The sequence below is a fragment of the Ornithodoros turicata genome, chromosome 5, assembly GCF_037126465.1.
Source record: "Ornithodoros turicata isolate Travis chromosome 5, ASM3712646v1, whole genome shotgun sequence".
NCBI classification, from domain to species: Eukaryota; Metazoa; Arthropoda; class Arachnida; order Ixodida; family Argasidae; genus Ornithodoros; species Ornithodoros turicata.
This window is the reverse complement of record NC_088205.1, coordinates 38,518,436-38,533,313: the sequence shown is the minus strand read 5'-3', so window position 1 is coordinate 38,533,313 and position 14,878 is coordinate 38,518,436. Positions and strand designations below refer to the sequence as shown.

The 14,878-nt window shown below is 45.6% G+C and overlaps 1 protein-coding gene and 1 non-coding gene across 2 annotated transcripts; one reads left to right on the top strand and one right to left on the bottom strand.

The window, feature by feature from the left end:
* The first annotated feature begins 5,170 nt into the window (after nt 1-5,170).
* Nucleotides 5,171-6,688, top strand: LOC135395550 (uncharacterized). Its single transcript, XM_064626692.1, has 3 exons — nt 5,171-5,594; nt 6,029-6,065; nt 6,349-6,688. The coding sequence occupies exons 1-3, from the start codon at nt 5,370-5,372 to the stop codon at nt 6,423-6,425; spliced, it is 339 nt and encodes a 112-aa protein (XP_064482762.1). The 5' UTR covers nt 5,171-5,369; the 3' UTR covers nt 6,426-6,688.
* Nucleotides 6,689-12,190: 5,502 nt separating this feature from the next.
* Nucleotides 12,191-12,262, bottom strand: Trnas-gga (transfer RNA serine (anticodon GGA)). Its single transcript has one exon. It is a non-coding gene; the product is annotated as a tRNA-Ser (tRNA).
* Nucleotides 12,263-14,878: the final 2,616 nt, after the last annotated feature.

The following is a 14,878-nucleotide window of genomic DNA, read 5'->3' as shown; positions in this document are numbered from 1 at the left end:
AGTATATGATTTTATTTTATTTCTTTATTTTATTTACTTGTGGTGGTTACACAGTACAGACAGCATATACAGAACAAAGAACGTTTATTACACAATAAGAAACTTCAAAGCGGCACATCTGCGAGTGCTACAGACCCTTAGACTGGAGGAATGTAGTTGGCGTGTAACTCAGCTCCTACTTCTTCACTGCAAAAGAACAGGTTTAAGATTTTTCTGGAGCATCCTAGCTATAGCTTTTACAACACTGAGCATAGCTTTATTTTGTCACCGTCAGTTAATTCCATGCGTCGTTCTAGACCTACGCAGATACATATGTCACAACGCAAAATGAACCTGTGAACCCAAATCAGAAATACTACCTGAAAACACTTCGCTATCCGAAATATATTGCACTCTGACAGGATAGGTGTACCCAGTACCCACCTCGATCAGCGATGCCACCGCTTGAGCGAACACCGTTTGTTGTTTGACATATCCATTAGCTGATGTCCTCAGCTGTTGTGATAACCTGGAGACAGCAATATGGCGGCCGGCTCAGTTGCTCCCTGCTGCCTGACCTGTTGTGGAAGACGACTATGAGCGGCGTCTGCTCACGTTCTGTTTTTGCATAGCTTACCTGTCGTACACGTTGCTGCTTCAGCGATACTTTAACTGAAGCGTGCACAAGTACCAACTTGTGTAGCTGACACACTCATCGACGGGCAAACTGGTCAAAACCAACCGCCACGGCCGCCTGCCCACTGTTGCCAGCCGTGAGCTGCTCTCGATTTCGTGCATGATCTCCTACCCCAGTCAAAAATGCGTCGCGGTAATGAACTGCATTTTGGGATCACAAGTACCAATAAAGCCAACTTGTGAGCCAGGTACACTAGATTAATGCTTATTGAAGTCGCAGCACTAATTGTAATCGAATTTCACTGCGAAGTCTTCTGACACGGATGCCCACACGACGTCCTCTGTCCATCCGACGTCCGTAGTTCATTGTATAATTTTGGGACATTAGATATCCTTTAAAGGGATAGTCGCATCCGGAAGCATGTTCCGGAACTATTATGGTCATGTTCCCTGTCGTTCATAATGTACGCCGGCAAATTTTCTCCGCACAAATCCACTTAGTTGACTCAGAAACGATTTTTAAATGTTCGCGCTTCCGGCGCGCACGGCAATCCCCGCAAGGCGCCGACACTGGATGACGTCACCCGGATAAATCAACCATCAGGAGTGTTGCCAAATTTGGGGAAAAGTCACTAAATTTAGCGGATTTCGGGGTCTGTTTAGCGACAAAATTTTGTATTTGGGATTAGCGGATTTTTTGGTGACTTTCGGACATGTTCAGCGACTTTTTAGCGACACAAATATTCCTTCATGAAGTCAGGAAGAATCGTGATTTTCCTGTCACATTTCAGTGGCCGACAAACTCTAGCGAAGAATAATATGAAATCGCGCCACTTTTCGCTGGCCCTAACTCCTCAGGGCCAATAACCTGTAACGGAGATCTCTCAGCGTGTTCCCTGCAGCGCGCAGTCGTGCAGTTTCGTTGTTGTTCTTCGCAGCGCTCGTTTCTTTGAGCTGTTTCCAGTTTGCCCCATTTCTGACGCGCCACGTGGCCTAGACGCAAGCGCTTTCCAAAATACCTCTTAAGTAACATCAGAAATACCGCATGAGCTAGGTGATGCTGCCAGTATTCAAGGGATAGCTTCGTCCAGTCAAAGACTGACACAAGGGTGCTGTGCACCTATATTGCAAGCGTGAGATTTATGCGAGGTTGAAAGACAAGCAGGTCGCAAAAACAGGAGAAGGCATCGGAACTTTTTGTAAGCAATAAACAAACCATGTTCAGTGCCTCCGGGGACAAAACAAGAAAAACTTCTGCAGAAGATGTTCAAGGTGCCGAATTTCATTTACTTTCTCTCATTCTTATCCACTCATGCCCATTTCTTCATGTTCTCTCTTGGCCATCCACTGCGCTCATTCGCTGAATCATCTTAGTAGGACTGTCACCATATTGTTTCATACCATGCAACGAAGAAAAAGGGCACAATAACGGCAGCGACTTTTTTAGTGACTTTCAGTTCCAATTTTAGCGACTTTTCGGGGCGCCACTAGCGACTTCGTGCGAACGAGATTTGGCAACACTGGGAGGCGCTCCTTCCCACTGATCTCGATTGTAAAAGGCTGGATCGCGGATAGGGAGCGCGAGCGTGAAGAAACCGGCCGCCATCTTACGGTGCTCACAACAGTCGCCGCAGCGATCATGGCAACTTCTTGCAATTACGGTCGTACCAACCGTACTGGCAAGGTTACAGGGCCTAAATTTATACAGGTGAGTCACTCTTCATCAAAGAATAAATAGGCGTCCATTCTGTATATTTAGTTGACCATTATGAAGTGTTTTTTTGTCCAAAACGATCACTGGATGCAGGTTGCTTGATCGGTCTTCCGACGTTCAATCGAGCACACTTGCATTTTACCCGGCGGCAAATACAGTTTGAGTGCATAATATGCTTGAAAGAACACGTTACACTACACAGGTAATGTTGTCATCAATATATGTGCGAGCACTCGAGCGCTTTTTTGCATGCATTGCTAGCATGGTACACGGTGTTCTCTGCGGAAGCAAGTGCCACATTCATTTCTTTGAATTACCTTCACGCACAAGTTCGGTATTACGTCATAATGAGACCACGATTGTCACCTTTTTTCATGTATTGGTATTGTTTTGTGCCTTGGTTTGATTTGTGACAAAGAATCCTACGTAACGATGGTGTGGCGCGACTTGAATAACGCCTTTGTCTGAGCTGTATCGTCAGCTTGTTACGATAGTAATAATTTGTAGCGTGTCGTGCTATTTGAAGCAGTTTTTAAGGCAAAAGTGGTCTCTCAATACAGGTTTCGTCATGAGGGCTACCCAGTGAATAATCTGTGTAGTGTGATACGGCTGGGTGTACAGGTAAGTATCACGTTCCTCATCCACTGGTTTCTACTTTACAGGAAGGAACAACCTCAGTGCACGCACTGTGGTTAGCCTCTCTCAGTTTTGCATATTTTCTTACATGTTCACATCAGAAACACACCTTACACTTTAGGCTCCTTCGCCCAGCAATATAATAATTAGAGATTATAATTCTTTTTAGAAGAGTTCCCGATATTCTTTTTAGAATAGTTTTTCATCTTTTTAATTTTTAGAAGATACAGGGATTGTAAACCATGTTTTAAACTGATGTTTTAACATTTGTCCAATGCATTTATTAAACAACATATTCATTTTTAACTGGTTGCACCCAAACCAATGTTCTAATGTATTATTTCCTTTGTTGTCGATGCACCATAAAAATTGGAATAATCATCATCAATGCAGGTTACTTCACAGCTGCCTCGACATACTCAAGAAATGGGTGCAGAACCTGCGTAATGCCCACAAACTTTGATTACCACAGCACCTCCAGAAAGTATGTGTCACATGGGATTTTTAAATGTATTCACAGTATATAATACCTTGTATTAACTGTTGTAGATCTAAGCCGTCTCTACAGTACACTCTCAGAAATTAAAACCGTGAGAACCGTGATAATTGTTTCAGTTAATAGGCATGCACATATATGCTATAAGAAGAAAATTATTTCTTGAGAATGCACTTCTCTGGCTACTGGTGTTGTTTACATCTACTGTTGATCACATTCATTTATCACGTATTATATTCTTATATATACTATTATATTAACACATATTTGATCACATTAAATTCAAAATTCATCATATATAAGAAAATACCAGGAGGGAAGTTGCTATTCATTGCTCATTCTAACCTAAAATTGAGTGCTACAAATTTAGAGAGAGTACCTGTCCATTGTCATTCCTAAAATATATATTGTCATTGTAGCAAGGTCATAAAACAATAAATGTAGTCTTTTGTGACCTCCCTGCACGTTCATTGTATCCTGAAACGCATAAGTGCAAGAAATAACTTTAATAAACTTGATGTTGTATAAACTTGATATAAAATGTTGAATAAACTTGAACTTGTATATTCTCTTTACTCACCATCAGTGACCTTCTTTACAAAAGCATATCGTGTTAGATTTTTTTTGTTTACGTTTCACAGACGGGGTACACGAGGGCCAATATGACAAAATCACAACTATTTCAAGCTCCAAATCGTCCTGCTGCAATTATCCTGTTGCAGACCATACGTGCTCCACATAACAAGCATGACAAAGTGAGCACTGGATAGCAGGCCCCCGTTCCTAAGCAGCTTTGCTCACGCTGCAGTTGTATTCAGCAAAAGCATGTGAGTACTCGAGAAGGACATTCAGTTTGGCACAACCGCGCCTGCAAATAATCAGAACAAATGAAGGAAGAAACAAACATACATAGAAGGGCTGTACTTCAAAAAAAGGTAAATCTTGCGTCTCAAGGAGGTGTTACCACTTTTAAGTAACTTAATTGATTAAGCTTACATCACTACCTGATTAACTGTCCTAACGAGCGTGTTCTAATTGCGTGAAGCAATTAGATCACGCTCACAACGTTTTTGGGCTGCTTCGGTGTGTCCATATGTGCGAGGCAAAGCACCGCAGTCGTTCACTAAAAGACACTTTCTGCGGCGGTGCTTGATATAAATCATACGAAACCGATACACGGCTAAAACAACGGCTGTGATTCTACAGAACGATCTCTTTCTACCATGCGAGTATATCCTTTCCCGGACCGTTCTTTATGGGACAATTTTTGTCCAGAACGCAGCACGGGATATTACATACATGGTGGTTGTTAACCTCACATCGTTTCTTGTTGAAATATTGGCTGGGAAACGTACTGTAGTACAATCCCCAGCGCTGCACTGCTGTGACGGTCTAGTTTCGGAATGCAAAACATAACGTAATTAAGAATCGAACGGCAGGACACCTGTGAAACACTGTTAGGATACATCGGTATACTGGCACCTTACAAAATTGTGTGATGACAAGCAACGATCAACGCCTGCAGCGCTATAAATACTCACAATCTCCGTTGCCTCCCATTGTTTTCTATGGGCGCACACTGCGCTTTAGGGCCTCCCAACATGGCGGCCCGAATGCACGCCTCTCCCCCGCGAGCCCCTCTCCCATGCGCCATCCAGCCTTTATAGATAGAGATCAGTGCTCCTTCCCGCCGCAGATTCTGTGTGTGTCTGAGCGTGCGTCTGACCCGTCTGACCCTTTTTCTTGTTGTCTTGTCGCGTTTCCTTCGAAGTACTTTGAACTACAGCGTGTGGCCTAGGATTTCACGCCGTTGACGTGCGATGTCACAGCCAGGAAACCGGTGCTACGTGCTCGGGTGCAGAAAGACTTACAACGCGAATCCCGAGCTTACATTTCACCGACCTCGCAATGGCGAAACGAAAGTGGGAGGCAGCGATCGCCAGCCACTACCGTGGTGTGGCCCAAGGATTGAATGTTTCACGCGTCTGTTCCTGTCATTTCGCCGACGACGCCTATTTTGATGAAGATGTATTGCAAGTTCGGCTTGGGCTACGGCAGAAACAGAAGCGGCTGAAGATTGACGCCGTGCCTACCACATTCGATCAGGAACAAGGGCAGGAACCAGTAACGGAGGTAAGTGACAATTTTGCGTGGTCACAGCTATACGCTGCGATGAAAAATATCAGTTGTCACAGTAAACATAATCGCAAACACCTGGCCTCGCCGCCGATTGTAACGTCACAGTCACACCGGCTACTAATGTACACAAATTATTACAATGATTGCAGCATCCTGACGCAATAGTACGCGTACTCTAGAGAAAAAAGATTGGTGTGTTGTTGCTGTGCTAATTGTCGCCAGTATTATGCAGGAGTAACGTAACACTCCCACATGACAGCATTATTCTAATCTTATTGCAGCTAGTGGATGTTTCTACAGTTCATAGTGTAAACCTGATGGCAGCATTCAGGGATGTGAAAGCATCGCAATCTGTGTTTGGCTACGTCCGAGACACTTGCATCAGTATTCTACTGCAGCCTTGTTGCTAATTTCTGGCTCTATTTCAGGCGGCAGCAAGCACGTCAACGGAATCAACTGGATTTGGTATGTTTTGTCAAGCCACGAAAATATTGCAATTCTTTTTGCACGTCCCACAAAATAATGGATATGTACAAGCCCTGAAGATTGTCGAGTTGTGTGAAAGGAACCTTGTGTGATGCGGCTGCCAGCGTTTATAACGTAATGTCGACAGGAAAATAACTGTGCCAGTGAAATAGGGACCGCGAAGGGGAAGATTTATTTGCATAGTCATTTTTATATTTGTTATTGTACCTGCTAGGCCCTCAACGTATTCTTTTGAGTGTTAACACTCGAGGCCATATTTCAGATGTGGAGGTCATGGCTGAAGCAAGTGCTGGGGACCCACTTCACGGCGCATCTCACAAGGGGGTTGTCATCCCCTGATTCCAGGAAGAGGAAACAATGGACACAGACTTGCATAGCGTATTAGTACACCAGATATGGATCTGCCAACATGAACCCTTTTAACATCCCTGTGGCAGCGTACCTGTAACCGCCCAGACTTCACACCATATTACTGTAGAAGCACAGCACAACATAAAATAGCTTAGGTTTATTTGCCTCCCATACATAATGGGAGGCAAATAAACCTATGCTATTTCGTTATTCCCACTCCGTCATACTCCACTGTACAATAAATCGATACAATTATAGGGTCATTCTTTATTCCCGTCACTACACCGCATTGACAATGTGCACAGAATTCAAAATATTCCCACCTCGGCACTAACTTAGTGCAGTACAGTCTGGATTTGATGCCAGAGCTAATACTGCCACGTGTAGTAGTTTTTGCTGTACAGATGGGTAGACAGTCTGTTGACTGCAACTGGAGATACAGAGTGACAAGACAAAACATCCCCCACACTGCAATGACGAAAATTGCTGCAAGACGAAAATTTTGCTGACATAGGCACACTTGGTGTAAATGAGCCCTTGGTCATCCCCCTTGCCTCCCATCAGAGGTTTAGGAGGATACTATTGGTGTGTGGTGTACGGATAAACCTATCCGTACACCACACACCTATAGTATCCTCCAAAACCTCTGATGGGAGGCAAGGGGGATGACCATGGGCTCATTTACACAAAGTGTGCCTATGTCAGCAAAATTTTTGTCTTGCCACTACATGTCTCCAGTTCCAGCCATCAGTATGCACCAGTTTGTCTCTCTTGTCAAGACACCCTTGCTTCGATGGTCCTAACGCTGATAGCCTTGATAGGAGGTAGATGGGAACTCCCTCCTGATGGCTCGGACAACGCATCCAGGAACCTGTCGTCTGTTCCTTGGACCAAGGTATCCCCAGACCCATCTCGTGAATGACGAGTATGCTGTGAACCTTAGGCAGCTGGAAAAGACAAATCCACATGACATTTCTTTTTTTTTAGCATTATATCTTGTGGGCATTTGCATACCTGCCAAATCTCCCACAGTGTTAGGAAGACAATGGCCAGAACAGAAGAACAGACACTATCCCAACCTTGGAGTTCAAAGCCTGTGCATTCCTTTCTTAGTTCCGGGGTCTCCTGCATTTTGAATGTGGAAGGTTGGCAGGTGTGCACCATAGTACAACAGAAAAATGGTCCGCCTCTTTCAGGATGAACCCGATTCCAACAGCTAACTCCCTCCCGAACCAGCTTCCCTCCAATTACGGCAAAATCCAATTTCTCCCAAAATATATTACTCTTACATTCTTCAGTAACATGCCCCCCCCCCCCCCCCCCATTTATTGGCACCCAAAATGCTTCTGTTTTCAGACTTGTAAGACTATCCTTCAGAATTCCCACTGGATATCTGTCAATCAGGGTTTTGTGTTGCCAATCAGGCCGTGGCTAACTGGCATAATTGAGAGCATGTCGCGACTAGATGAGTTGTTGCTCTTGTCTTGCTGTTGCTGCTTGTCGCGACTGTGTTGCTTCACTTTTCCTAATGGAATTCTTGGACCAGGATTCTGGGTCGTTCCACGGCTGTCGGCCACGCTTATGATTTATGGGGGACAAACTTGTGTAGGCCAAAAAGCTGCTGAGAATAGCCGCCCTTTTGTATACAACCCCTGTCCACTTTAGGTTCGACAATTTGCGTAACCAACAACACCCGACTAGCACCCGAGTTTACCCTTCCGAATCTTGATGGGAGGTCATTTAAACCGAAAAAATCATTACGGTCGTAATCACAGCAAACGGAAGAGCACTGCAGCAGGCTTACCTGTGGTCCTGGGGATTGAGTCGCCTAAAATGTTAATGATCATAGCGGCAGAATTGAGGCGCGTACACCACTAGAAGCTCCCTATGGAGGCAGATGGTAATGGGTGTTGTGTTATGCACTGCACGGCGGCACTGTTGCACATTTCGACATTCATTGCCGACAACAATTTCAACATTCTAAACTATTTCGCACATCCGACGGCAACCATGCAAAGAGATACGTCACCTAAAAATGTCATCCCGCGGGTTAGCCGCAGCCACATCTCGTGCATGGTCGGCGGGTTCCAGAGGCATTGGGTCCGTAGAGTTTGGGTCATCATCTAGCATTAACTCGTCGCCGCTACCGCTTACATGTTCGTCAGCAGAATCTCCCCCAGACAGAGAAACATCACTCTCGTTTTCAGACTCCATGTTTGCTACCTTCGCCTTCGCTTCGCGATCGGCAAACAGGCGCGCGGCTCGTATTTACCCAGGGCGCGCGCTGATTGGCCTTATCCGGGTGACGTTTGCTCCCACTTTTAGAGAGCGAGGGCGCAAGGATTCCGGTTTCCTTTTCATCGGATTGCGCGAAAAGTACGCCGCGGATCGAAATGGTATTTTCGGGCCCATTTCAGTGGTCGGCAAGGAATTAGAATTCGCATTAGTTTCGAAATTGACCTCGGAGAATGCGACTGTCCCTTTAAAGGGTATCTTACGGAGATCTATAGGACATCGATTGAGGCAGTTTGTTCTGGGATAATAACCGGACATCCGTAGGACAGATGTGGTTGACTGGGAAGGTTCGATATTTTTTAGTGAAACTTCGGCAAATGCCTATTTGTAGTCCGAAGTATTTTTTTCCTTCATAAAAAACTGATGGGGGGGGGGGGGGGCGTAGGACCATTGAATCATTCGGCGTAGAATGACCCTGATGTAAATATCAGTCTGCAATTTGCTACCTAAATGCTCTGTGACGTCGGAAAAGCAAGGTCCAAATTCATTCCTTTGCACTGCGCCTCTTGCGCTTTCTTCAAATTAGTAGCAGTATCAAAACAGCCTCAAATCACACAACGCATTCCTTGCTAGGCGTCACTATTTGAAAGTTGGCTTCTCCTCATAATCGAAAACGGATTTGGGAAGGCAAGGCAGGCTGCCACGGCCGCAATAAACTAACCTAACCTATCACTAAACTAACCGAGTTTATGATGTCTCAGGTTAGTTAGTGAGGCTGTGGTTGCTTGCCTTGCCTCCACAAATCCGTTTCGATAGGGAGCGAGGCTAGCTGTCACAGCAACCACACGAAACAGTAACCATGTACAACAGAAACTTGATTCAGCACTTACACGTCTTTGAAAGCGTACCCTTGATCATCAACACACACGCCGTATCCAACAAAGCTTAAATTCGTGGGGCACGTATTCGCAATGTCCGACCAACGAGTAACGACGACCAAATTTTTCCGTCAAGAAGTCAGCTCCTCGGCGATGGTGTTCTTCTGTCATTTCGTAGACTTGGGGACCAGTGATTTCCCGTCCAGTTCGCCTTCCTTTATCCAACGTCGGCGAGAACGAGTTTCATTACCAGCTCGCAACGACTCCATCCATTGCCTGCCGCTACGTACGAACTTAACCTGCAAGAAAGACCATTTCAAAACACATTGCTAGAACTGCATGTCACTGTGAAGGAGTCATCAAAGCATGTAACATACCGTTTGCACAGAGAGCGGTTAGTAACTGTCTCACCGCACTACATCTTGCGATCTTCATATCAGCGCTACCAAACAACACAATGATATCCAGGGGACGTCACATGGCATCCAGCACGGGAGCTACAGGATGTCCTAGAAAATTGGCTATGATGTCTGTGGGACGTACGCTGGACCTATCAGTGGTACACCCCAGTGCATCCTGAGAGGGTCCACACTCCACACATCATCCTGGCTGACGTAATTTGGACACACCTTCAAACCATTCTGGAGCGTGTTGCAGAGACAATAATAGAAAGGCGCTATCAGAGACACATATATGACACTCTAAAAACATATATTAGTTCTTTATACTTTGCTATTCATGTAGGCGCGCGCCCCAGTCAGAAAATTATGTCCCACAGATGTCCATGTGATATACTTTCACGGAGATACGGATATCCGCAGAATAATGAAATTCCTCCAGCGGATATACTACCGGGGTCCACTTGGCCGGGCTTCGAACTTCTTACGACCGTCCACTTTGTGGATAACCAGGAGATACAGACGTAAGCAGGAGTTCTCTGGGATGCAGCGTGCATCTCGAGCGAGTGTTACTTTTTTTACTTTTCAAAAGTCAGTATACGCTTTGTAGTAAAATATAAAGCGCGTTTCCGCCACATTTTTTAACATCTGCCACCATCACCGGTCGTTTTATTTTCTGTTGCTCAACTTTGTTTCCAATGAAGGAAAATCAGCGCGGCGTTTCAAAAAAGAAAGAAAGAAAAAAGAAAGGAAACAGCAACAAAAACAAGAGACTTGGCCACTCAGCCGAAAAGCTTTGGAAATGAAGATCAAGAAAAGACCTTCCCGGAACAGCACCGCAAGCAGTACTGCCCCGACGACCTCATTATCGGCAGCGCATACATAGACACGGCACACCCGGGGGTGGACCGCGTTATCAAAGGGCCCCCCTCCGGTGAGGGACCGGCTCTCGTTTGGCCCCCTCCACCGCTTACGCGGATCTAAAGGGATCTGATTCATTTCCAAATAGAAAACAGAAACTGTACATTGGTGTCCTGCGAGTTTCTACACATTCGAGAGACCTGTTCGCCTGTGAGTCGAAATGAAGGGTGAGATGTCTAAGTTTAAGTCGATTGCGTACACAAACAACAGTGAAATGAGAAATTGTTTGGCGTATGAAGTCGACGTGGAGGTAATGCATCCGTTTCTGATTCATTTGGTTTCAGAAAGTGAGTTGGTTCATGGAAAGTCGAATTTGTGCAGTGCTATATATCTTCCCGCGTTTCTCTCTCTCTTGCAATACATGGTCCATACTGCATCCCATGACGGAGCTGATTCTGACAATTCGTGAAACAGCCGTAACAGGACCTCCTGCGGTATACGGTTACGTATATCCCTTCATAAATATCCCAGGGGAGTCCCACGGAGGTCCATTTTCGGATATGAACATTGGGATCTATTTCGGACGTCCATGGGAGATGGTGTTCTGCCTGGTCGCGACATGTCTGCGAGGTCTGCGACGCCTGCGATTCCACCTGCGAGTATGCCTAACTCAACAAGGTAAGCGGCCGTTTCGTAAATCGTATATTTAATCTACATGAGAACTTCCATGCAATAGAATTCTAAAAAAATAATAAACAGCAATCTTAGCTGCAAACAAATGAGGCGTAAGCAGTGCAGTAGTGAAATGAAAATCCTTTCGTATATTATACTTTCCTGCGATTCTAGGACGTCCTACGAGCATCTCCGTCTCCGAAGAGCTTACCGTCAGGGATTATTGGGGGGTTTCTAGACTCGTCCTACACGGGACGTGGACCTTGGGATCAATATGGGATGTCCCCGGGATTTCATGTGTTATCTGGGCTCATGCCTGCAAGCAGAACTAAAAGCACACACACACACACACACACACACAAAAAAAAAAGAACGGGAATGCCTGTCACTCACGAAACATATCCGATACATCGTCTACATACCTCAAAAGCGGCTGAAATCCAGTAAACGAACTCGGGAGTAGCTTCAGATTCGGAACCAGCATCCAAATCAACCGCAAACTTCGACGTTCCACAACCAACAGACTAAACCGCCGGCGACTGTAGACTGTAGCTCAAACAACTCAAACGCTTCCACATGCAGTACAATGTTACACAGATAGCTTGACAAACAATAGCTTGAAGTAAGAGCTTCAGTGACTTCAGTATGAAGTTACAACAGCACCTGTATAACATTCAAACAGGAATTCAAACAACTCAGGGAAAAGAGGTGCTGACGCCAGGAATCGAACCTGGGTCTTCTGATTTCCGGTCAGATATGCTAACCGCTACACCACACCAGCACGCCGTTTCCCTTTGAGCGCCTCTCAAGTACGGGGGGGACGGACAACCAACCACGCTATTCCCATTCTCTCTTACATCTTTCTCACTCACTCTCTCATTCAGACACGAGGCAGGGCGATTGTAAACGACGTAAACAACGAGATTTGGCCGAGGCAGACCAACAATTAGGGTGTACTTGTCTGTGTCGTCCCTAATTGTTGGTCTGCCTCGGCCAAATCTCGTTGTTTATGCAGGAATTGCTCACAAACATTTGCAATCGCGCGACCTATTTTCAACGCGGACGAGGTGGCTCTCAGAGCGAAAAGTGCGGGTACCGACTTGCAAATTCAAAAGGAGATGGTCACGCGGTGCAGAAGTCACGTGGAGCTGGGACGGTGGTCGAAAGAGAGGGTAAAACAGAGAGGAGAGGCACAGAGTCACGGATGGCACGGAGTCCGAGAGGAGCCATGTCAGCCGTCAGCTCTAAAGCGAAACGCACCGCTTCGAAAATATCGTCGCCACTGGTGCGGCTGATCCAGGGATTTCCCTACACACTGCCCCCAGGGGGGGGGGTGTACACCCTCCCTGCATTTTTGCAACACCCCCCTGAAATTTTTCAGGTGACCCCACCCAGCTCGGCCACCAACACGTTCTGGTTGTGAGTCCGGCGCAGCGTGTTGCATCCTGTACTGTCAAACTTTGGCTGTAGGACCACAGTCATGCAGATGATCGTACCATGCATTTGTCGAAAATCATTTGAAGGTGACTGTTCAATGCATATATTGCGCTCATATACGAGCAAAAATGCGTGCGGGCACGCAAACTCAATGTAGATCATCAAGAAGCATTTGCGCCCAACTCAATCAAGCGAGGTATTCTGCTTTTTTCGCCTAAGGTTTTCACCATTGGTTGCTAGGTATTCATTGAGCTTCGTGAGATAAGGTGCTAGTCTTTTTTCTTTGTCGGTCGTGTGACTATGCATCTTAATGTTGAAATGTCGTTCATAATGAATCTGTATTCTAATGTACTGAGTTCTAACGTAATATCATGTGCAAATAAAACGGGAAAGCTGTGCAGATATGTCACAATTGTGCCACGATTCTTTCCGTGTCTCAGAAAATATTCCGTAAGTGGAACCAGGGGCGCCAACCTGTAGTATAAATCTATTGTAGCTGAAAACTCACGTGACCTCCGGAGCTGGACCAATGACTGAGGACTAGCCACCCTATTTTTTTTTCTTTTTTGATTATGTCGCGAATGACGTAAATGACGTGTCATCCGTTTCTCTCTCACCTACTCCCCTCCTCTCTGCTCTGCTTCCCGTCCTCTTTTGTTGTTCCTTGTTTTTCTTCCATTCACTGTTTTTGGTTCGAGTTTGTCGGAATGCAGTGGGAGTTACAGGAATACGACTGAGCCTTGGTTGTTTTTGTCACATGAAGTATTTTATTGTGCGACATGCGGTTATACAAAGCAAGACGTATACAGCATGACTGCGGTAACGAAAACAACATAACACCAATATTGCTCCGGAATTTGCTTGAAGAAGCGTGATAATGTCGGACTGCCTCTGGCAAGGACTGCTACTGGGGACTGGAGCTCAGTGGCTGCAAGATGAAAATTAGTATCAGATATACAGCTATGCATGTGAAAGTTGCAATTAAAAATATAAAGAATAAAGGTGTTATTGAGAACGCGGTTGTTGGGTTGTGAGAAGCTCGTAGCCATGGGGTGTGATGAGTGACCTTAGTACAAAAAATACCTTTTATTGCGCTACTTGACAATTATATATTAATGCCGAATAGCCTGACAAACTTGGCTTTGGTGCTACGTACAGAACAGCTACTAAGTCAACGTCGGACGAAACTTGTCGAGCGAAATCACCGAGAGTCAGACTTACAGTAGCGTCATACCTTTATATGGTACGACGTGAGCGGGTGTTTAATCATAACATTTAGATGATATTGTTCCACGAACAGAAATATAGTCTACTATCGTATCTGCAAAGCTACGCTGGCTGTCTCGGTCAGAGCGTATTCCGGTCCCGATTTACTGACTGTTAAGCAACTTATTCACAATACACGAAGTGAATGCGGTGTTGTAAGTCACAAGCAATGACAAATGACTTACCTGTCGGCAGTCTTTGACCGGGTATCGGGTACGAGGCGTTCGGACTCTCGAATCGTTTCTACACCAAGAAGCAAAGCAGAAATGTTGCGCAGGCATCTTCCCTGGCAGATGTGACTGTTCAAGGGCACTCACATGATACAGCTTGCGTTTTTAAACAGGAAAAATCACAACTCATACTCCAACCCAACCGCTACACAACACGAGCCGTCCGAAACGGACGCCGGCGACTCCGTGGACGCCGGTTCCAGCCGGCACAGCCGACGCGCTGTCGCCTTTTTGAGCGCTCGCGAACAAATTTGAAAACGGCCAATCATCGCTCAGAAAACGAATTCATCCTCATGGGAACCAATCAGTAATCACTAGCCACCGGATGTCTTCATGACGTTCAATTTATGACGTTTTCTGACGTCCGATGACGTGAAACGCATGAAGTGCCTCACTTTATCACGCAAAGGAACTGGCGAGTTTCGGGCCCCTGGTGGAACCAGCCCTCCTCAGGACTTGGCCTT